Below are 24404 nucleotides of genomic sequence, written 5' to 3'. Positions count from 1 at the left end.
GTTATTGGGGGTAACAGTAGACTAATTATTTATATTTGCAAGGCTCAGGTCATCTTTCTCATGAAAATGCCAATGGAAAGGCTTAGTTGGGTGAACAGGCGGGTGATACTGCCATGACATGCAGACTGTGATATGCAGAATTTGTAACGTTCTTTCCATTCACAGTTGCAGTCTTACAGTTAAGCAAAAGAGACTGACATCCTGTCCTCTGCAATGGCCCTTCAAATTCTTGTGTTTTCTTGCTTCCCTAAAATAGGAAGAGATTAAGGGTGACTGACAGCAGAAGAAAATTATGCAGTCACATATATGTTAATCTTATCATCTTTTCTGCAGGATTTGGAAAGAGAAGGATATTCATAACTTTTCCTTTGTCTCACTTTAGGACTAGCCTCAGATCTCCAGCATCCTAGAAAACAATTCTCAAGGTCTGTGACAGAAAAATAATTCTTTCAAGACAACTAATCTCTCTTTTCTTGTCATTCCCATGAAGGTAATTCTTCACCCTTAATACTGGCCAGAATGTTTGACCATGAGTTTCAGACCAGGAAAACACTGGGAGACTGATAAACATTTCCTCTATCACACTTAACTACTCTCATTTAATGTAACACTTCAAATTAAATCAGTGTACTTTTGCATATTGGCAAACTCAAGATAGCAGCCTATTTCTGGTCACAGGCCGCAAAAGGTTTTCCTGGACCTCAGCACAAGTGAAGGCCTTCTTAATCAGAGGATCTCAGGATCTTCACTCATATAATCTGACTATATAACTCTTATTAGTTTAAAAAAAATGGTTAATAAGTGCTGAGACCTGGCCTTTTTTAAAATAATAAGTTACGGCCTATTCATTTCTCAACAAAAATTCTCTCTAATGATTGTTTTACTTAAAGTATTTTCAACACTGTCAGGACCCACTTTTCCAGAGTTTAATCTCACAATATTGTTACCTCTATACCTGAAACAGATCCTTATCTTTGCCTGTCCAATCCAGCAATAAGTACAGACTAGAAAAATAAATCTGCTACATATCCCTAACCGCTGTCATTCATTATTGCTACATTTTTGATGTGGGCATATCGAAAACCATGACAACATGCTCTAGACAAGAACGACGGGACTTATAAGGAACATAAATGAATGCACTTTGTTCACTTACAAATCCAAGTAAAAAGATCACTTCAATTTTTTACTTTATTAATACTTTACATGCATAAAGATCCTTTTGTCTTAATGGATTCCAAAGCAAACCATTAAAAAAGGAATCAGAATGATTTAGATATTGCTGCCCATAATTGGATTATGTGTTACTTGCTTCTGTGCTAAATTACTGTAGCAGCTCAGCCTACAGATGACCAAAGTCTCTGATTTCTCAATTGAGAAACAGTCTTCTCTTTGAGTAACAGACTTGTAATTGTAGCACAGACTTTGTCAAAAGATCCATTCTATCCTTTGCTGAATTAAACTCATAAAAGATGCAAGAACACATTTGTGCTGCTGATAGTGACAGTACCAGTTCTGCAGATGTCACTGTTGCTGTCACTTTGCCCTACAGAACTCAGGCAATCTTGGATATCTTTCCAGAAATTAGCACAAAGCCTGATTCAGTCCTTTCCTTTTACGTTTGGCCTTTATGGCACATGGAATTATAACAAGCAGGAAAAGGAAGATGCCATTTGGATAGCAATTTATTTGTATGTTCAATGTCTGAACTACAGTTTTAGAAAGTTATTTGGCCCTTTGGGATTATGTCCTTCTACTTCTCTGGCTTTGGAACGTATTTTTAAAACAGTAGACTCAGTGTGAAGTTCTGACTGGCGCAGCACAAGATTTTTGAAATATCAACATTCTATTATATTTACAAGTTCTGTGTTGTAAGAGGCTAGTGGGATATCCACAGGACTTCCAAGCAGAAGCCCACATTATATTTATAAATGTGCTATTTCTTTCAGGATTAGAACTCAAAGGAAGAGGTAAAAGGGAATAATCACAGGAGTGTAGTAATGAAGTTCTGTTTGTTTTCAGAAGCTCAACAGGCAAGATAGACACTCATGCAAACTATGGTTTATGGTTTTATATGCCTACATTTAACAAACTTTTAGTTTTAGCATTGTCTTTATGCAGTACTTAACTGGTCTGGCAGGAAAAGCTGAACTGTTAAGACTCTCACTTACCTGGTGCAGGTTGTACTAGGAGAAGTTACTATGGAAGATACAGTTATTCACAAGTATTATCCAGGGAAGAGTTCAAAGATTTTCGTATTAAGATAGGAGGGCTCTTACTTCAGCTTAAGAGTGTACATTTAAGAGTCTGAGAGTATTATTTGGAGGGAAATAGCATAAAATTACAGCAAAAATCCATTCTGACATAATCAAATATTAAATTGCTTAAAAGATGAAGACCTAGAAAAATTGAAATGAACTACAATAGGAAAAAAAAGAGAAAGGAGAATTCAGAAAGAGGATAATGAAAAATTAAAATTGACACACTGTTCCAGGAAAGCATAAAGGAAACTATGTGCCAAATCTTCATGGAAAATCTGTAAACCATCAGCAACCAAAACCAGAACAATTGAAATAATACAGTTAAAATCACAGCTCCCTGTACATGGATAGATAAGTCAACTTTAACTGGTTTGGTTTATCGTAATTATGGTGGAATTTGACCAGAGTAACCTGGATGACTGAAAAGAGGATGTGTTAATTCTGTGAAAGGTCGTATCTGCCACCACTGGCTGAGATATACAAATACATAATAAAATCATCCAAGAGGCCACAGAGAAAAATAACAAGTGAGTAGAAATAAAGCAGAAAACATTGGCACCTAAAATTCTGGGAATAAATTAGAATTAGTTGGAAATAGAAAGTAAAAGCTGAGATTTTATGGGACATTGAATCCCATGGGTAGCTGTTTTTCAAAGGATATGCCTTAGAAAGCATGAAGGGTTAGGAAATGTGCCTGACTGTAAATAGACACAAATTTATTAGAAAGGATGGAGAAAAGTCTTATTTTAATTAAGTAGAAAGGTAACTGAGTTAGTTGCTAATTGGGCCCAGCTGGACTAGAGACTTGATTATTGGCTAAAATGTTACCGAAATTATAAATATAAGGCAGTAGAGTATAGTAAATCCTGTGTTTGCAATTCACTAGTTTGGTATCAAAATTGAAATTGCTGAGTGTGGAATGTGTTTTTTMTCAGATTGGCACTCACGTGGATATCATTCTTATAATCTAGGCAGGCTGAAAGAAGAAAAGGAATTAATTCTCTCCTCAGAGAAAGGCCCTAATATACCCTATTGGAAACACATGGACTCAGGTATTGAAAAATTAACAGTAGCATTTTAGATAAATGCTACTGCTCAGTGATCTGAGAAGAGAATATAAAAGATACTAACCTAAGCATTTTAAAGAATCATATTGTCATTATTTGAAAAATACAAGACTAGTGGTAAATTTACAGATATGAAATTGTAAAGGATACTCGGCATATATAGGTAGCATCTGTTTGGGGGGAAAAAAAAACATGGCTTGGATTAGCGAACACAGAGATTAACCTTCAAATATCTTTGAAGGTTTACACTGGATTCCTAGTCTGTATTTGTATATAAAGGAATATGACCAGTAACCTCTAGAGATAGGAGTGTTTTATCTAATATACAAAATGATCAAGGAAAACAAAAAGAAAAATGACTGATATAATCTGCAAACAATTAGATTAGGAGAAACTGGATACTGGTATACAACAGAACTCTGAAGTCCAGGCCTTTCTGCACGTAAATCTTACTACTCACTTTTAGAGCAAGAAAAAAAAACTACCATTAAGGGCTGATAGTCAAATAAACCATAATAATCCATTTTATATAGGAGCAAAATATGATTTGGTTGAGCTAACATATCTTATGCTTATGCACTTACAAGAGTGCAGAAGAATATCTTGTATAACTTCAGGATGAGAAACTTACTCTGAATGTGGAATAGCCTTATTGTTGTCATATCACTACTGAAGACTATGTTGTGAGTATAAGAAAGATGTTGCAGCTAATACAAGAGAACGGAATTCAGTTGGCCAGCCTTAAAAGAAACCTCTTTGCTTAAAACTGGACTGAAATTTATCCTCCTGTGAGGGTTCTGAAGTCCACTGGCATACTCATTGAAAGAAGGGAGGGAAAGGATATGTACTGTCGAAACAGTTACCTATATTGAGAAAATTCAAAGAATTTTGAACCAATTAACTTGACCACATGCTGCAGTTAATCCACCTCAGTTTTGTTTTCTCTTTTGACATACAAGTAAAGGAACTAGGTGCTGACTTGTACCAAATTTTACAAGGTAAATCAAGTAATCAGTAATGGATCACTGACTACAGCTAAGACAAATGACTCCTTTCTTTCATGAAAGCTAGACTTTCTAACTTTGAAATAGGCTGTAATTGGCAAATGTTGTGACCCTCTGCAACACAAATTCTTTTGAGTTACAGTGATGACAGCTCCTTAACCTGTGCTTTCACTTCTGCAAGGCTGAAACTCAGGGCAGAAGATCAATTAACTTAGAAGTTAAGAGAGGACTATAAGGAACTTGCTGAAGAAACAAATGCTTTCTCTAGATTGTTTCTAAGAAAATGATAAGATGCAAAAAAAATTGCAAAAAACATAGTTCTGTGTTAGAGCAATTATATAGGCAAAGAGATGGGAAGGTAGCTTGGTTAGCAGCTATTAATCTCTTCATGGAAGGAAAGCTTTCCCTGATTTGTAGCCTACTGCATGAGGAAACATTTCATCACCCAAAAGAAACACCTAGATTTTTCTAACTTTTCATTAGATGATATATCTTCACAAAAAAGTAAGAGTTTAAAGCATAATAAGACAAACAATTGACATAGTGGTTGGGCTGATTGTGGCTAAGCAACTTCTTCTAAAATGTATATTACATACATATATATTTATATTAAATATAAATAGAATTGTTTTTTTTCCTGACGTATTTATAATACATATATTTACAAAAATACAGGAGCCTAAATACTTTACTTCAGAAGTAAGCACTTTCCTGATGAAAGTTGTTAACTTTAGCCAGTTTTGAAGCAGAAATGCTCAGTTAGGAAAAAAGGAAGAAAAATCACTCTCCCTAAAAATGTATTTGCTTAAAAATTACCTTCTACCATCAGTCAATTCTAGAATTACTTTCCATAGAGGTTTTTTCTAGATAAAAGGCTGGCACAGTATGCTAAATTTGTTGAGGAAAATAGATTTAATTATTAACTCAAAATACTTAGTAATTACTAAATTGTTAAGAATTCATTATATATATATATATATCACCAAGAGTGATACAATTTTAGAGAGGATATGCTTAATCATTGCTTTAAGACTGAGACCAACTTCTATTACAGAGTTTTGGTTGCATTTCACAGTAAATTCAGAATAGAGTTGCTAACATAGCTGTATCTCATTAGCTGAAAAGATTTACATAGACAATCCCAAACCTTGAGAATATTTATAAAAATAGGTAATGAAACATACAACTGTCTCTGGTATGATATTCTACAAGAGAAGAGTAAGATGACCCCAGTTCAAACACCATCATTAAACTGACCCAAATATAAATAGATACTTGTTCATTCCAGCTAGGGAATTCAAGTAGATGATGATAGTTTATCTAGGCTTAGTTGACTATATATTTAATTAGTTTGCATTGCCATCATTATTGTGATAACTGAGCTCTTCAGTCTTCCTTGATCTTCGTAATACTTGTGTAATATAAGGAGGTGCTAACCAGACTTTTTAACATGGCAACAGCAAATCTGGTGAACTCAAGTCACAGGCTGATGTCCCAGTTCTTAAGCCAACTTCTCATGGTAAAGCCTATGTAAATTCAAACTCTCCATCCTCAAAATATGCTGTTTCCACTTTTAAGTGAAATTTTGGAGAGAGAAAAGTTGATAGCAATAAGCTTCTCTGCTTTTTCTACCTTCCTTTCTACCTAGGAATATATGACTGGGGGGCATGGTAAGAGCAACCTTGAAACATCTTTGTGTATAATAAAAGTAAATTTTGTAGTGTAGCCCTCTCAATTAATATAGAATATTGCAAAAGAAACACTGACTTCAATAACCTATACTAGTTTAAATTGTTTATTTTCACAGTCACTCAAGAAAGTGATGTTTCAGCCATAACTACTGACCTTCCCCTAAATGAGTCAAAACAAACTCTCCAAATATCTATGAGAAATGCAATGTCAAAACATTGTGCTTTGGAATAACTGTCAACTTGTATGACTAAATTAAATTAACCTGAATCGAAGATTAAATGTTGTTCTGAAATGCTTATCAATCTTTACATTCATTGAGGGAACTACACCAATATAACCTTGATAATTTCACTGGTTTTGGAGAGAAGGGCACAACATGTAATTTCTTAAAACCAGTGGTCTGCAGTTAGTGATGGCCCATGAAAAGAATAGAGACTCAATACCGCATTACATCAAACACCAGTAGATTCTGTTTAATGTTTAATATCTGAGGTATCCACAAAGTTGGATGCAATCACAAGCCATGGTTTGCAGGAAGAAACTTTATGTTCTAATGTATCAAAGTATAGTTACTTAACAATAGTGTTATGTATTGTCATGGAGATTTTTAATGGTTATTTCACAGTTTTGATCTTAAAGGTCATTGAGAGCATGTAAAGGTGGAAATTGTAGTCTGTAGTATACAACTATATGGTATTTAGGTTTTAAATGCTAGTCATGTTACTCAGTTCACATTTATTGGTAATAACCTAATTATGTTAAAACAAGGAGCGAGCTCTACTGAAGACTAAATCACAAAGGTTACTTTAGCTGCTATTTACAGAAGCAAAGCCTAGAAGGATTTTATGTAGCTCTTATTCATACATATGATCATCTCAAATATGTAGGCTTCCTAAAGGGAGTTAGTGTTGCACTGCTTAGCTCTGAGTTAGTTATATTAACCTTCTATATCTCATCTCTTTTAATTTAATTCCTGTCAGAATAAACTTTTTGACTATATGTGTATTTCTGTGAATGGAATTTAAAAAAGTATTTAACTGAAAATAGAAGACATTGCAAACTGAAAAAACAAGTATCTAGAACAGACTGTTGTTACTTATAAGACAGTCATTATCACTATTTAGGATGTGCCAAGCCAAGGCATTTTGTTTCCCTTGATGTTCACAGATAGGCTTTTTGTTACTTAAACTCTCAGCAAATCCTCCTTTAAAACTCTAGTATCACTTAATGCACCAGGAAAAGTACATCTGCATCTTCAGGGAGGTTTTATGCAGCTCTGAATGGTTGATTGTTCCAACACTGATAATCTATGCATGTGTCGTTGGATTCTAGCTGAAGTTTAAACCTTTGGGATCCGTGAGGCTTTGAGGATTCAGTCCAGCAGAGAAAGAGGCTATTAGTAAATTTCAAATGGTTGAATTCCTTGGTTTTCTCAAAGCAGACTGCTGTTGCATAAACTATTCTTAATCTTCCTGAAATATTTCCAGCTATAGGAAATGCCCCTACGATCTATGCAATTAAGGGTCCTAAGTTATTTAGGGAAGTATCTCTTCCATACTTTGAATCTTTGCAAAGCTTGCTACTTTGAGAAAGACTCAAAAGTCTTTTCTAGGATGGTCCGTCACATTCTGATTCCAGGAGCTCCTCCTTCCTATGGCTACTAGCAGCTCTCTAGAACAGGAATTCTCCTTAGGTTTGAAATATCTTATGAATTTAAATGGTTTTTTAGGTATCCTTTCTTTCTCATTCTTCTCTACTTGATCACAACAAAAACATTTTACTAACCTTCCGTTCTCCTTCCACAACCCTATCTTGAGAAAAAAAGGACTGAGAAGTTCTTGCTGACCTTGTTCCAATTTGGAGGTGTAGTCTGAAGTGCTCTTTTGACTTTCCCTCCAAAGCTTTCACAGTTAGCAAGTCAGCCTTCTCTGATGAAGGATTTTGTTTTCCCTTCTACTGCCCTTCTTTCAACAGTGGAGCCCTAGTCATAATCAGACAGAAACCATTATTGTTTGACAGACAATTTAAACCACTCATTTCAATTCAACTCTAAAATCTGGTCTCATTTCAATACATGTGTAAACAAGCCAAGGTGTTGTCTGTTTTACTTAAAAGTAGACTCAGATTCTTGGTCAATATTCTATGTTCAAGGCATATTAAATACCCTTTAAGCCAAGTTCATCAATTGTGACTAAAATCCGAAGTCCTTGAGCTGATGCTACTGGGTTACTTTTTAAGGATCTTAAAAATGCATAGGCCTTCTGGTCTTCTAAAATGTATTCTCTACGACGCTGAGTTTATCCTTCCTGCATCATCCATTATTACTACAAGAAAAGGCTGGAGCTTGTGAGAAGTATTAAAGTAATATTGAAAATGCTTGTTCCTAAATAGTATTAAAAAAAAAAAAAAAAAAAAAAAGAAAAAAAAAAAAAAAAAAAAAAAAAGAACTCTCAGATACCATTAACTGAGCATTTTCAGAAGACTAGAATAAAGAATGTATATTTTTTTCTGAGAGAAGAAAACATTTGCTCATAAATATAAAATAAAATATATATCACAAATTTATGTCTGGAATCCTTTACTGTAGGTTTTTTCTTTTAATTTCTTGAAAAGTGTGCCTGCTGTTTTAGCAGTATCATCTAGTGCTTTGTGCATATAGCTTGGAAGTAACTTTGGGGAATGATGAATATCCCTCTCTCTTTATCAACTTTAACAATACCAAACTTGTGAAATAATGTTATCCATTCCCAATACATAAGATGAATTTCTAAAGTGTTTTAATGTCCCAGAGATACATTTTCTGTCTCTTCCACTCCATGAAAGTATGTTATTCAAAAGAGCTATGAATTTCCTCCAGCACATCATTTTGTTCCACACTTACCCTAAATATAAAGCAGTATATACATTTAGTCATGGCTTTGTTTGAATTTGTATAATTCCTATTTATCAAATATGATGCTGATCATACTCATTTGCTATAAATAAATGTATAACAGGTATGTATTTCTCCCAACATAGAACTGCACTAATGAGAATTAAATTTGCAGTTTCATTTTTTTCCCATTAAATACATAGGATTAATAGGACTTGAATGTGATCAAGGTAAAACTACTTTAAAATAAGCCTGAGCAAAATACTATTTCCTACTAGTTGGTTTCTCAGTATAAGTCTGCATTTCTCTAAAATTACACATGTGCAACTAAGTATCAGTTGGACAGCTGTAATTCTCTTTGTTGGAAAAGTCAGAAACCAATTTATATTTACAAAAATGCATGGAATTTACTCACCTCAGAATATAAGGTCAAACATCTGCTTACTACAAATATGATATTTAAACCTATTTGATCCTTATCAGAGGTGTAGGATAAAATGTTTCCATAGGATAAGTATGTTTTTGTCTTTTAAAAGACACCGAAAAGACACTGAAAATAACTATTGAACTATTCTAAATAATTATTAATGCATATTCACAGTGGAATGTACATATGAAGAAGAGAAAAAAAATCCTCCACTTTTACTCTACTTTGTTTAGTCTATTCTAAATAAGAACTTGAAGCACTTCAGCATCATCTTAACTATGATTTAGCTAGTGTTCAGGCAGAATTACTAGACATTTCTATTATACCTTTCAGATAAAAACATAGCGTAGGTTATCCACTAATACCTTGGTGGGAAAAGATTACTTCTGAGACTTCGACCCTTAGATTCCCTCACTTTAAATCCTTGAGCAACTTTTCTGATTTCCAGAATCTTAGACAGTTCCTTACTTCTTATAAGTACCAAAATAGGTTAATAGAAGTATTGGAAAAGCAGGGGTGTGTGTGGGGGGAACAGAGGGAAGAAAACAGGGGAGAAAACAGGGGAGAAAAAACATATTGGAGGGAAAAGGAAAAATTGAAACGCTTATGTTTTTTTCCTCTTTCAGACTAAAAAGWTTTCATTTTGAAAAAATGAGACACAATTTGCCTACTGCTATTCCTTTTAAACAAAGCAATTCCCTTAAAGTTGTCTCTTTCCCTGCCATGAGGAAAGTTTTTGTGATTTTCACTTCTTGTGAATCTGTACAGTAACTTTATGTTATCTTCCATATCCTCTTTATCCAGCTGCTTCCAATACAATTTAAAGAGGAGATCTGAGGAAAATTAAGAGAAGTTAGACTTTAATGTCATAAAAACTTTAAAATTTGCCATGATGACAGTTTAAATAATAAACTTCTGCATTGACCTCTGATATCTTCTGCATAGCAATACTTCATGCTCTTGTGATGTGAGTACATATTTTCTAGCACTGTTGACAGAAAAAAACCCTTCAGCACATCTTTTCACTTGGCTATCTATTCATTTCAAGGTTATCCCAAGGATCCTTGCATTTTCACTATTTGTATGGGAAAAGTATTAAAATTTATCACTTACTGTTTTATCAAACCGTTTATTTTTAAACCAAGGCAGTAAAAAACAAGATTATTTGGACGGAAAAACAGGGTGTAATGATAACACTTGCAAAGAACATTAGCAAATAAATAGGATAATGGAGAGCTTATTTAAATATTTCCCTGTGATCAAAAATCTTAAATATGAATACAGCTGGGAATTTGAAGAACTACACATCTGAATTACTCTTTTACCTTTTGTTGCACTGACTTGAAAATGCAGTTTCAAGACTTTATTTTGAAAACAAAAAATGCTAATAAAACTCAATTTTACATTCAAAAAATATTTATCAATGAAGCTGATCTGGAATAAAACATTCAGTGTAGTGACTGGAGAAATATGGTGTCCTGTAGAATGCATTACTTTTAGTATTTAATTAACAGCATCTAGCTAAGGTTATCAGTTAATACTACACTTTTCTAAAGGGTTTTCTAAAAGTTTTAAAAAATAAACCTACTTTTGAACCTTTTCACCAGATTAAAACAACAACATAATATAGTTTGGGTGTTTTAAAGCTATATTGGCCTTTAGCAGAAATACTGTATTTCTGAAAACAAAGTAGTGAAATACAAACAACAATAGAAAGTGGGAAAACTCCCTCTGACCATATGTTTCTGCTAATAACCGAAATGCTAGCAAGAGCTGCCCGGACAGGGACCCTCAAAGCCCAAGCTGCATACCCTTCAGAGGTCCATATTTCTAGGCACTCCCCTCAGAGCCCCAGTCCCTAGTCTCCCACTTCTGCACTCAAGAATTTTAATTTCTCAGTAATCTACACTGAAAGGCCCTGGTTCTCCAGTCCACTTATCCAATCTTTCACAAGAGATACTTCTTCTCATACTGCCCCAAATCCTGTCTCATTCTAGCCCAGCCCAGAGCCCTCTGCTCCTTCTGTTCCCTTGCAGGGGACTCTTCTCATACCTGAGTGGGAATGCCAAAGCGTTTTCATTTATTTCATACTGCTCCAGGCCACCCGTTCCAGAGACCAGCAGATACCTGTTGCTCTGCCTGTATACGGCCTCTGCTGCAGCCCATGCTCTGGAGCTAACATTTTTCTTCTCCACTGACCCCTAGATACCCACAACCACATTTCCATTGGCTACCTTGACAGGCCAAGCCTTCCCCTGACTCCTGCTTGCAGAGGATACTAAAAAAAACCCTAGACATAGGTGTCACTAATAAAAGAAAAAATCCATCTCATCAAGAATTTGAGGGCTATAAAAGTAAAACAGAGATTAAATGATTAAATGACTCAGTCATGCAACTGATCCATTAATTTCAAAGATGATAGAATCAGAGAGCAAAGATGAGGTACATGAGCAGTTTAAGATAACACATGTATACAGATGACTTACACTTGTTCAATGATTTTTGGTAAGAGGTAAAAACTATTATCACTACGGTCAAATCATTAGCCCAGGAAATTGGAGAAAGAACTAAATTAAGTTACATCATGAATTCTATGTCAGTTCAGCTTATGATTTATATGATTGCTCTAGACTAAAGATACCAGAACCCACAGATCAGAACACTAAAACCAGACTTGGCTTTCAAGCTGGACATCTGTAAGAGTACTGTAAAAATGATATTAAAAAAAATGGAGATGCTAATGTGTTTGCTGTGTTCTGAATTACATACCTAGCAAACCAGTCATTGTGCAAAGGTTTACATTATTCACATGTAAAAATACATTCCCTTTCCTGAAAGTAAAGGTAAAACAGCAGTGAAAGATAAGCCTATATTCCAGCTGCACAAATGAGAATCCTTTTATCAAGCCCAAGGGATGCAGGACTGGGAATTACATGACTATTAAGCTTCATTCTGTGCAAACAAGAAGCATGCATGGAATTGACTATTCAAGATACATATCAATTTATCAGATTGTCTTAGAGAGGGCAACAGAGGTGACTGTCCTTAGAAGGTAAAGAAGAGCATCATTGCATCTGATTCCTTGCCGATGCTTCCAAAAGCCCCTATCATAAAATGAAAAAAACACAAACAACTTGAAGGAAAAAATGAAGTTTGATCAACAGAGTAAGGTATAAAGTCAAGGATGTGGTCTGGGGCACTTCACAGAAGACCCAATCAGCAATGAGTGGATGAGAAGTCAAAGGGAATTTCAGAAAGATAACACCTTGTAGTTTTTTAATTACATGGTCAACATATATTCCAGCTGATATTTCAATGCTAAAGGCAAAAAAAAATCAACAAGCAACTATGGCAGCTCTCTGACTGCATGTAAGAACTATTCCCTCATCCTGAGGACATATCTGAGTGTACATCAACAGACATAACAAATTATGTGCCAATTCTTCAAGATGGAACAGTATGTCTTTAATATGGCATTGAGGGAAAAGAGAAGAGTTGAAAAATCCAGCCTGGTGGCTATTATGATAATCCATTATGAAAGTGAAACATCTATAATTTCACAAAAGACAACAGAAAAGGGTAGTAAATGCCACTGCTTCATACAATACATCAAAAACATTACATTGGCTCCTATAACTTTTGGAAAGAGAAGAAAAACATGATGAGAGTCCATAAACTTGACTCTCAGAATCCTAACATGGAAAGAAGAGGTACTAAATCAATCAGTTGACAAGTCTTTATTACATTAACATTACATAATGATTTTTTTTAATTTCCTTTCCTTACAATAATTCCAGAGGATTTATCAATAGGCCAGATTGTCTCTACAGTCCTTAATCTTAACATTTAAAGGGGATTCTGCGGTGGCATAAAAAGGATCTCAAAATATCCTAGGTCTTCTACAAAAAAAAAAGGAAAAAATACAATGGCTAACAAACTGCTGTTCACTTCTTATGCTTCACAGACTGACACCTGGAATTCCATCTTTCAAAAGGCGGACCTTCATTCACACTTACACACACTTGACTCTCTTCCTGTAGGATCTTGTCACTCCAGTCTTCAAAAAGGGCAAGAAGGACGACCCAGGCAACTCTAGGCTGGTCAGCCTCACCTCCATCCCTGGTAAGGTGATGGAACAGCTCCTTCTGGATCTCCAGATATATGGAGGAAAAGAAGGTGATCGGGAACAGTCAGCATGGATTCACCAAAGCAAAATCCTGCTTAATCGATCTGATAGCCTTCTATGATGGAATGACTGGCTGGGTAGAGGAGGGGAGAGCAGTGAATGTTGTGTACCTTGACTTCAGCAAGGCTTTGGACACTGTCTCCCATAACATCCTCTAGGCAAGCTCAGGAAGTGTGGGTTAGACGAGTGGACAGCGAGGTGGATTGAGAATTGGCTGAAAGGCAGGGCTCAGAGGGTCGTCATCAGTGGTGCAGGGTCTAGTTGGAGGCCTGTGGCTAGTGGTGTCCCCCAGGACTCAGCACTGGGTCCCATCCAGTTCAACTTCTTCATCAGTGACCTGGATGAGGGCACAGAGTGCCTCCTCAGCAAGTTTGCTGATGCTACCAAGCTGGGAGGAGTGGCTGACACACCTGAGGGCTGTGCTGCCATTCAGAGAGACCAGGACAGGCTGGAGAGCTGGGCAGAGAGGAACCTCCTGAGGTTCAACAAGGGCAAGTGTAGAGTCCTGCACCTAGGGAAAAATAACCCTAGGCACCAGTACAMGCTGGGGACTGACCTTMTGGAGAGCAGCTCTTCACAGAAGGACCCTGGGAGTGCTGGTGGATGACAAGTTGGCCAGGAGCCAGGAATGTGCCCTTGTGGCCAAGAAGGACAATGGTCTCCTGGGGTGCATTGGGAAGACTGTTGCCAGCAGGTTGAGGGAGGTGATCCTGCCCCTCTCCTCAGCCCTGGGGAGGCCTCATCTCAAGTACTGTGTCCAGTTCTGGGCTCCCYRGGACAAGAGAGACATGGAGCTACTGGAGAGAGTCCGGCGCAGGGCTACGAAGATGATCAGAGGGCTGGAGCACCTGCCCTATGAGGAACGGCTGCGAGAGCTGGGCCTCTTCAGCCTGGGGAAGAGAAGGCTGAGGGGGGATCTTATTAATGTGTACAAGTACCTGAAGGGAGGGTATCAAGGGGACGGGGACAAACTCTGTTCAGTTGTCCCGTGTGACAGGACAAGAGGCAATGGACAGAAATTGAAGCACAGGAAGTTCTGCCTGAACGTGAGGGGGAATTTCTTCCCTGTGAGAGTGACGGAGCACTGGACCAGGTTGGCCAGAGAGGTTGTGGAGCCTCCTTCTCTGGAGATCTTCAAGGTCCGCCTGGATGCAACCCTGTCTAACATGCTGTGGGTGACCCTGCTTGAGCAGGGAGGTTGGACTAGGTGATCTCCAGAGGTCCCTTCCAACCTTACTGATTCTATGATTCTATGATCTGCTCTGTATGTTCTCATGAGGCAAGGTTTCATTCTTGACATTTATATAAAATAAAATACTATACATTGACTTCTTACATAGTAAAATACAAACCTAACCTCCAAAAAATTCGCTAAATAAAATTCACAAATAACATAGTGTGGCACAGAATTAACATTCAGAAAAAGTACAAACAGACTGAATAAACACTAGATACAAGCAAATAACAGTTTATACTCCACATCTGTATAAATAAGTTAGTACAAAAAAAAGTTTTAAAAAATAAACTAAACCAAAAAGCAGGTAATAACTGACTTCTAATAGTTAAATAATAGTATCATGCAAATTATAATTAAAGATAAATGGTTCTATTCAAGTGTCATGTTAGGGTTCTACTTTGGTGTTTCAGTTCCCCCATTCTTGTGTAATTGTTTGCTCTGCAGAGTAGCTAGAGCTTGGCATGCCTCCATGGCTCTTTCTCAAATAGTTATATTAGTAATAAAGACCCTGCAAAGTCTAAGGCTTTGCTATAAATCCCAAGCCTCCAATATAGAACTAAGAGCAAACTCTAGTTTTCCCAAGTGTATTAAATTTGCCACAGTATCTTTCCAATACTGTCATCTAAGACAAATATATCATCATCTTTCTAAAGAGCTTGTTACATAAAATCACTGATAGATAACATATTATTCAAAATAACATTAAAAAAGGTGAAAGCAACCCCCTGCAAGCCTTACGTTTCAGTATCAAATAACCACTGCTTCTATTATATCTACTGGCAAATATATTTTTTTTTAATAATTGAGAATCAGTCCATGGTATCCTTCTATTAATAGCATTTAAACCAATGTTAAGCATAACTTGGAGTAAAATCAATTTTGCATTGATCTCCAATCGGAGGAATCTGAAATTGATAGAACTGCTGATAGAACGGAATAACTTAAGCATACGGTCATCTTATCCAGCAACAAATTAGCTTTTATTTACCACAGCTTAAGTAACAAATTTCTGTTGGTTAGCCTTGCAAATCTCTGCCAAACACTGATATCCTCAACATCCAAGTAGTAGGATCACAACTGAAATACTCCACAAATGCACATACACAAAACCTTTTAAAGTATGCCAGGATAAGCAGAAGTGATTTGGCTATCTGTTCACTATGCAGTCAATGACCAAAATTATAGCTGACTTCCTGACTAGCCAAGCAGCCAGTAAGTCAGCCAAGTGGGCATTTCTCTGCTATGTGGGTTGTAGGCAAGCAGGCTCTCTCTCTGAATCACCAGGATGCCAAAGTAGGTAAGGGTGATTTCTCTCTCAACAGAAAGCTGTCAATCAAATCAGGAAGCTGTTAATCAGCAGTGCTAAAGAGATTCTTCCATTTCACTAAAACTTCTGTAATACCTGTATTTTCTCCCCAACAGTAAACTGAAATTTTATAAAATGGAAATTCTCTTTTCTGATCAGAATTATTCTAGATAGTATTGCTTGTGTCAAACTTGCGGCCTAGAAGATCACAGAAACCAAATCCCATCAGTGAAGTAAACACAGTTGAAACTCACTGGGACTCTGTGGAGAGGTTGCCAAGGCTTGTCCAATGCTCAGACTAGCACCCTTTGTGGCTCAAGCACGCAGGGATCCTGGGCACTACCACTAGGGACCTGGAACATATCACGAGTAACTACAGGGCTGTGGAGATGGGGATGAAGGACACAGAAGACCACATGGTTCTCCTTACTCCTGCCAGTCTGGAGAGATGGGCTGGGTAGGAGAGGGCTCATGTGAGTCAACACCTGGCTGCATGACTGATGTCCCATACTGGGCTTTAGCTATCATAACCATGGGACCTTCTCTGAAGGAGTGAGGACTGGCTGAGTAAAGGGAGTATCCATCAGACAAAGTTGGCAGGAGCATTATAGTTTATACACCTGTGGGATTTGCAGGGACAGGAAACTCATTTGGCTAAAAGCTAACACAGAAAAATTTCAAGTTTAGCCATGGTATTTCCCTGATAAACAGATGACACAGACAGTGCCAGAACAAGGCAAAGGACTAAGAGCAGGTTACTGGGTGCAGAGCTCCACTATCTCTATTGACAGTAACTTATACTTACCCTGCATAAAATCTTGTCTACTTTTGGCCTAAGGATGCCTGGTTTCCTGTAGCTTTGTGCTCCATGGCTGAAGGGCACCAAATCAAAGGCAGTGCAAAGTTCTTATCTACATACAGAGCACTTAGAAGACTCATTTCAGTATTGTTATTTTAATTGACTTCAGCTACAGATTTGCCTTCAGCAATGGTTCTCTTCTCCCTCCAGTTGCCATTTTTTTATGAAAATTTATTGGGATAGGGAGGATGAAGGCAGGCCCCTGTATGCACAGATACATGAAAACAGAAGCCTAGTTTTCACAGAAAACAAGGCAAAAAATCAGTTTTCCTGAGAAAAGTCATTCTGTACAGGAATTGTTAGTTAATGAAAAATTCCAGTGGAACTCCACTTCTAATAAGTAAAAAAACGAGGAAGTGTGGTTCTTGTTTGTTTGGTTTGGTTTGGGTTTTTTTGCCTATAGGGAAAGTAGGGCCCTCCAAAAAAAGATGGAGAAGTTTTTTGCAAACCACCTTGTCCACTTCATGTATTCAGGTGGAGACAAAATGCCTGGATTTTGAAGATAAGAAATGCTTTAGATTCACACACGCAGGTTCCAGTTTGTTTTGCTCAAATATGACTTGCTGGCTGAGGAAAGCCAAGTTATACAACATGATCAGCTTCATTCAAAAAAAATGAACGAAGTTCAACTGGTTGCAAAAAATAAGTGATAAATAGAATGGAAGGATTTCTCAAGAATAGACAATGATCAAACCAACCTAGTTTCTTTCTCTGGAAAGCTACATGGCCTAGAGAAAAAAGTGTGTGTAACTTATCTTGACTTCAGGAAGGCTTTGACATTCTACTGCATCACATTCTTAAAAAAAATTAAGAAAAATGCAATATAAGAAATCACTAGGAAGTACACTTATGGCTAAAAAGCCAGTTATAAAGGGTTAAACTAAAACAATATGCCACACATGGCTTTCCAGGGCTCTGTCCTGTCCAGGCAAGACTTACTAATTTTTTTCAATGAACAACCTGGGTAACAATGGCTGGAATTGAATAAAACATATATATATATATCCTTGACGAACTGAGTGGCCCTGATCCAAATGGCTGAAATTTAGTAAAAGGTAATACAATGCTTCATAATGAGATGCCAAATGTATAGACATTTGGGTAACAACTGCCTAGATAGTGTTGTGGCAGCGTAAGGACCTAGATGAAAAAACACACTTCTTCAGATGTTGCAAAATAAGTAAGATCACATTCAGCAAGGAGCTGAAGACTGTAGTTCATCCAACACTGAAGATACTCACATGAATTTGTTTTGGGGCCATGGACAGTTGAGACCTCCTATTTAGGACTTCCCACCTTACCAATAATGTTGAAAAACTGGGAGAAGTACAAAGGAGAGGGAAAATAAGGAGGAGACAAATGATTGAAGAAGGAAGGTTGAAAACATTATTTTTTTCATGTGGAAAAGTAATGTAGATAAAACTTTCATAATATATAAAGGACTGCCTTTCCTTTCATGGCAAGCATTCATTTTCCATGTTCACAAAGGAGAGGGCAGTTAAAAAAAAAAAAAAAAAAAAAAAAAAAAGCTTAGTTTTGATTTTTAGGAAAATCTTTCTAATAGAAAGGTCATGAAATATGGAAATAGGTTTTGGTGTAGTGCACAATCAGCCTTATTGAAGGTTCCCAGCAAGTTAGATACACACCTGTTAGAAATAGTGTACATCAATGTTGTCCAGCTTCCTGACCTGAAGTGCCACATACAAAAACCTTCACACAGGTAAAAGCTGTCAGACTGGTACAGCCAGAAAGGTCACCCTCTGGGTTCACAGGGAGAAAATGACAGTGTCTCTTCAGTGGTTCCACCAACGTAAACAAACAGCAGAGCTGTTGGGCAACCTAGGGCATCATCAACCTTAGCACCTGACTGGAGAGCCAAGCAGCCCTGCGCTCCATACAGGGCCATCATCAGCCATCGGCACGGGGCTGACACGTGAGCCAAAGCACCTCTGGCTGCTGAAGAGCCACAGGTCCAGGTGCACTGCATTCTTAGGGAACACGTTTAGACCAAGTCATACCTAAGCTTCTTGCAACTCACCAGTTCCATGTGATGTTTAAGGAATCTTAACAGCTTTGAATGCAGGATAACTTCCTGGCTTATTGCTTCTGGTTTGATGAAGAAATGCAAAGAAAGGAAAAAACACCTTCTAATCCAGAACTCAAGTTTGATTAGTGAGGAAAATAAATTAGTTTGTACAGAACTGCTGGTTAGCATTTCAGCTTACAGGCCCCCCTGGCTCAGAGCTGCCCAGTAACCTTGGACCGAGCCTTTCCTGGATCTCTGGGCCTGAGGTACCCTCGGTGCTGGAACCCCCCAACGAAACCCCCACCAGTGCTTTGGCCCACAAACTGCTATTGCCCCTTCTAGTCCTTCTGCATCATCTGACGTGGATGCAAACTAAAAGCTACATCGGGGTGCTCGAGGGCTTCGAGCAAGGCCCGGGCTCCTGAGCGGCCTCCCTCCCCGCAGGAGCCGCAGTGGAACTACTCCAGGGGAAAAAACATCAAGCCCGCCCGCGGCCACAACCGCCCTTTTTACAACAAAATCGAAGGAAAAGAGCAACCCACACGGGACAGAGAAGCGGCCCGCCCGGCCCCGCTCTTCCTCCTCCTCCTCCCTCGGGGCGGGGCGGGGCGGGGCGGCGGCCGCGCCGGGCAGCGGCTACCTCAGCACTTCCGGGTCGGGGGCGGGGCCGGGCGCGGAGGTCGGTGCGTGACGTTGCCGGCGGGGCTGGGGGCCGCTGGGCGCCTGTTATTGTTCTCGCCGCGCGCTCTGCCCGCCGCCGCCGCCGCCGCGGGACGCTGTGGGGCGCGGAAGGAGCGGGGCAGAGAGCGGGCCCAGGCGCGGGAGCGAGCGCGCCCCCGCGCAGAGCGGCGCGCGCAGGGCGGGAGGCGGCGGGCGGAGGTAGGGGGAGCGCGGCGCGCGCCCCGCCCGGCGGCCGTTAACCGTCTCGAACTCTCCGCAGCGCGAGCGGGGGCGGGGGGAGAGCGAGCGCGCGCGCGCGTCACCGAGGAGCCAGCGGGAGCCGGCGAGGCGGCGACTGGGCGGCCATGGCCTACGCGTATCTCTTCAAATACATCATCATCGGGGACACAGGTGAGCGGCGGGGGCGGCGGGCCGGGCCCGGGCCCGGGCGGAGGAGGAGGAGGAGGAGGAGGCGGGGGCAGGCGGGCCCGGCTCCCCGCTCCCATTTCCGCAGTGTTGGCTCCGCCGACGTGGTGGCTCTGCGCGAGGAGGCGGCTGCCCCGCCTCTGCGCTGGGCCCCGCCCGTGGCCTCGGCCTGCCGCTCGGCGGCATTGCGGCCCGCGCCAGGCCGCGGCCCCCGGCGGCCCGACGGCCGCCTCCGGGCCCAGGTGACAGGCCGCAGGGCGAGCCGGGCTGTGTCACGTCCCGGGCTGCGGCGTCTGAGCGTGAAAAGCGGGGGCGGAGATGGGGGGGGAGGGAGGCGGCTGCTGTCAATGCAAAACTCGCGCCTGGGCCGCGGTCTCTTATTTACATCCCTACAGCACTGAGGCCTAAGAGGTGCTGCTTGCTTCCTAGGAATTTTGTAGTGATTCAAAGACAGTGCCATCAGGTACCTTTAGACCGGGCTGCCAGGATGTAGTTTCCAGCCTGGGCTGGAGGTGCAGTAGCAAACTGTTTAAATGTCAGGACATGCTGTCAAAGGGAAGTTAAAAGGCCTGACTCTTTTCTTCTAATTTACAGGAGCTATTTTTTGACTACCTGCTTTCCCAGATGCTGCAAGCTGCGTCTGTGGTCTCTTCTTCCAGCTCCTCACCCATTTACTTGTCCCTTTTTTAAAAACTTGCTCTCTTCTATTTGTCATTTACTACAGTGTTGCAAATAACATTGCTTAAGAATGCTGCAGGTATAACCATATGCTGACAGGAATTGTTGTTTGATGCGCTTTTGCTGACATATTCTATGCTTCCTTGGCATAGTGTGGGTATAGATGGTATTTTCAATCACAGTTTTGGCAGGACAAAGTAAATAACAAAGCTAGCTACGGTGCTTGTGTATATTTCTCATTGTCTTCCTCATACCTGAATAAATGCCCTCTTTAATAAATTTGATGGCACAGTGTCTCTTTACATGCTTTTCTAGGGATACCTGCAGAATTATATTTCATATTGATGAACCAGTTTATCTGTTGCTGGAGTTTTTGGTACTATAATTATACACTGCAGTTGCATGATACATGTGGTTGTTAAATAGCCTGGACTGCAACTACTACACGATTTTTTTTTAACCCACATTTAAACTCTGCAGACTTTTTTTAGAAATTGTAGTACAAATTAATATTAAAAAATATATCATGGTTATTATGACCATCTTGAAATAATTAATAGATCATAGATGATAATAAGACTTCAGATTTTTCCAGAGTGCTTAGGTGACTGACAGTTCATAAACAAAACTAGAGGACAGGAGATTACCTCACTAAGAGTCAAGGGAAGTAGAAGTTTTTTCCTGCCCAGGATGATGCAAAATGGTGGCGCAGAATTCAGGGTCGTAATGCTTCAGAACAGATGGCCTTGTATTCTGGTGCATCTTAAAAACTATARTTGTCAGAGTGGGAGAGAGGGCAGCAAACATTGCTTTCATACAGTGATCATAAACAGATTAAATTTTTACAATGAAATATTCTCTCTGTAGTGGTTTCTKTTGACCTTCTGCATCTTAATTGAAGGTTGCTTCAGTTACTTGAAATATGAAATACAGAATGGATTTGTGTCACTTCTGAAGTTGTTTCCATTTCTTAAGAACCAAATACAGAAATTTTAAGATCTAGAAGAAACACACTGAGCAGAAAACAGCTCACAAGTTTATAAAAAGTGAAAAACTTCATSTAGCATTTATTCAAAGTTGCTGGCAGCCTCAACTAGGAAGCTAATTAAAAGTTGTGCAACAATCATTGGTAAAATGAATTAAATATGCCAGTAGTGGAAAGTTGGTTTTGCTTTTATTTAGATCTCCTATGAGCCTTTTAAGTATTCTAATAYAGCTAATACCAAAGTGCCAGTTTATGTTGTGCACAGTTTGCTGCCAAAATGACTGTGATGGTTTAGGTGTTACTATTCCTCTGCCAAAGGCAGTTGCACTGTTATAAATTAGGCATCAGTTGCACTGATGTAAACAGGCAGCTGTACTGATGGGAATTAATGGAGTGTATGGGCACTCTCCTGTTCTGTCCCAGTGGTGGTCTACAGCAGCATTACAGGCAGTGAAGATATGCCAGTGGTCTTGCATGCCCTGTAATTTCGATGATGATCAAGAAATTTATCTTTGGGACTTGATTTAGAGTCTTTGGAAGTGGATTAACTGCTTGGTGACTCAGCAGTTAGTTATAAACAAACTGTAGATGAAAAATAAGGCAGCATCAACCCAGGAAGGATGTTGATATTTAGCTCATCTTCCTTTTTCAGCACCACAAAACAAAGTGGGTTATGCAAGCAATAAACAAAACAACAACAAAGTCTGCAGTTACACAAGACACCTGGATGTGTATTCTGAATTATGATTCCAGATACTTTCATCTACTTCAGTATGATCTCAGTCATTTTAAAATGACAACTACAGAAACTGACTGTGCAAGACTGCATTTTGCTTAACAGATCTTGTCGCTTTTTTATTGCTTGCCTCATTGGTCACTGACATTCAGTGACTTTTCTTTTACTAGTACTTCAGGCACTACAGCTTTATGAACAACATAACAGACTCAATCCCATATTATTTATAATAGTAAATCTGTAATATGTGTTAAATAGAGTTTTCTTATATCCAAGTACGTTTACCAGTTTCCAAAGAATGTTACAGTTCAATATGGCTGAAATACCAGTTTTGCAATGGTCAGAGTTCTTTCCATCAACATAATTTGACTGGTGGAATAAAATGGTCAGAGTTGCTGCATCTTCCATGGGCATGTCTTCAGTTTTTCTTCTGTGTATTAATTCAGCAAYCTTTGGAGCTTCTTGCATAATGTGCTTTTACTTGCCTTCCAATTTCAGCAGATATCCTTAGTTTATAAGCAGCAACTATCTCTTTTGTGTTATCTCTGTTAGGGGAAGATGGTGATACAAAGTGTAATTGCTTGGTGATCTAACTYTCCTTATTTTCTAGAGGAAAGTAAGCTGTCTAGTGTACTGTATCACTTGCCTGTGAAATTCTCAGAAGTTGAAAWTTTTTTTTTCTTCCTTCCCTTCTTGTGGGCATGTATCTAGTGTCACTACACTGTTCTGGGACAGCTCTTATAAGCTAGCAACATGCATGGCAAGAACCTCTTGCCCTTATTTTCTACAAGTATGTAACRATACTTCTTGACTAAACAGATTTTCATCTTACCAGAGCTGGTGCTAGTATAGGTTGAGAACTTGCTCAGAGTGAAACCAGGGTTCTAGATCCATACTACTTAGGTCTTGACAGAAGATCCTTTCGGTAATAATTTGATCCTTAAAAGGGCAGATACCATGTGATATTAACTAGAAATACTGAACTGTATGTAGATACTCCACAACAGATCTCATGATACTGTTCCTGAGTACTCACTTTTTTTTTACCCATTTTTTTTAAAGGCAATTTTTTTTTGTGGATGACTAGCAACTTTCTAAGCTTTTTGTGATTATCTAGGATATAAACAAGTTTTCTATAGCTTCATGTAGTTTAATTTTGTTTGGAGAAAGTTTTATTATTAAGAATTAAGAGTATGTAGAGTTACCAGTTGGATAATGCCATACTAAATAGAATGTGATAGAGCTGAAGAGCTCCTTTCAGTTTGTAGATATGCACTAATTTTTATGTAGAAAGGAAAGCTTAGTGCAGTGCTTTCAGTGGCTTGCTGTAAATTATTTACAACAGCATACATTTATTTATCTAACCTAAGCATTGAAGCTGAATCATTTTTGAAAAGAGTTAAAAAGCCATTTTTTACAGCACTGTTTTATAGTCATTTTGTAGCACCCTTATATAGTCATTATGAAGAATTTTAAAGATTATTTTTCTTTTCTTCTTATCCCTTCTTAAATTGATATGTGAAGGTCCCTCTGATTGTAGAGGTAGCTGACTGATACTTTGTAGTCTCTCTTGCCTATGAATTTTATTGAAATGTTCTCATTTAGTGACAGAATTGTGACTGACAGACAGCTGACTGATAAAAAGGGTGAGGAAAAAAATCTCTGCTTTAGGTTGTGTCTTGTTATGGCTAGGCCTGTGGTTGGTAATATAGCACTTTGCTGAGTTGCATAAAGATGATGTGGATGGAAAGGAAGGAGAGAGGGAATGAGTTGCTGCCTATAATAAGAAGTTTATTGGGCTCATGAAACATCTGGAAGCTATCTRAAGTTGCGCAGTCTACCACAAAGAACTAGAAATAGCTCATCAGTCAGATTAAAGGTCTGTATCTTGTGATATTTGTATTATTTATCTGGTTTAAATCTTAGCTGTTTTTAAAACCTATATTGTTTCAGACTTGTAAGTTCTTAGAGACTGTGTTCAC

The 24404-nt window shown here is 38.8% G+C and overlaps 1 protein-coding gene and 1 long non-coding RNA gene across 4 annotated transcripts in view; one reads left to right on the top strand and one right to left on the bottom strand.

Moving 5' to 3' along the window:
• Positions 1-19529, bottom strand: part of LOC146591029 (uncharacterized) — a 42061-nt gene extending 22532 nt beyond the window's left edge. For all 3 annotated transcript variants that reach the window (XR_014896879.1, XR_014896877.1, XR_014896878.1), the window contains exons 1-2: positions 19480-19529; positions 18950-19017 (exon numbers count right to left, since the gene is read on the bottom strand). This is a non-coding gene — a long non-coding RNA (uncharacterized LOC146591029). The remainder of the gene's footprint in view (positions 1-18949; positions 19018-19479) is intronic.
• An 82-nt stretch (positions 19530-19611) lies between these two features.
• The window catches only part of RAB2A (RAB2A, member RAS oncogene family), a 40744-nt gene continuing 35951 nt past the window's right edge, over positions 19612-24404 (top strand). Inside the window, exon 1 of the mRNA XM_085313559.1 lies at positions 19612-20008. Coding sequence (XP_085169685.1) covers positions 19963-20008 — 46 coding nt within the window. The 5' untranslated portion in view covers positions 19612-19962. The remainder of the gene's footprint in view (positions 20009-24404) is intronic.

Source organism: Rhea americana, unplaced genomic scaffold, assembly GCF_003343005.1.
Source record: "Rhea americana isolate MKP2758 unplaced genomic scaffold, rheAme1 scaffold_39, whole genome shotgun sequence".
NCBI lineage: Eukaryota > Metazoa > Chordata > Aves > Rheiformes > Rheidae > Rhea > Rhea americana.
Note: the sequence above shows the minus strand (reverse complement) of the source record. Positions and strands in the feature narration are given on the sequence as shown.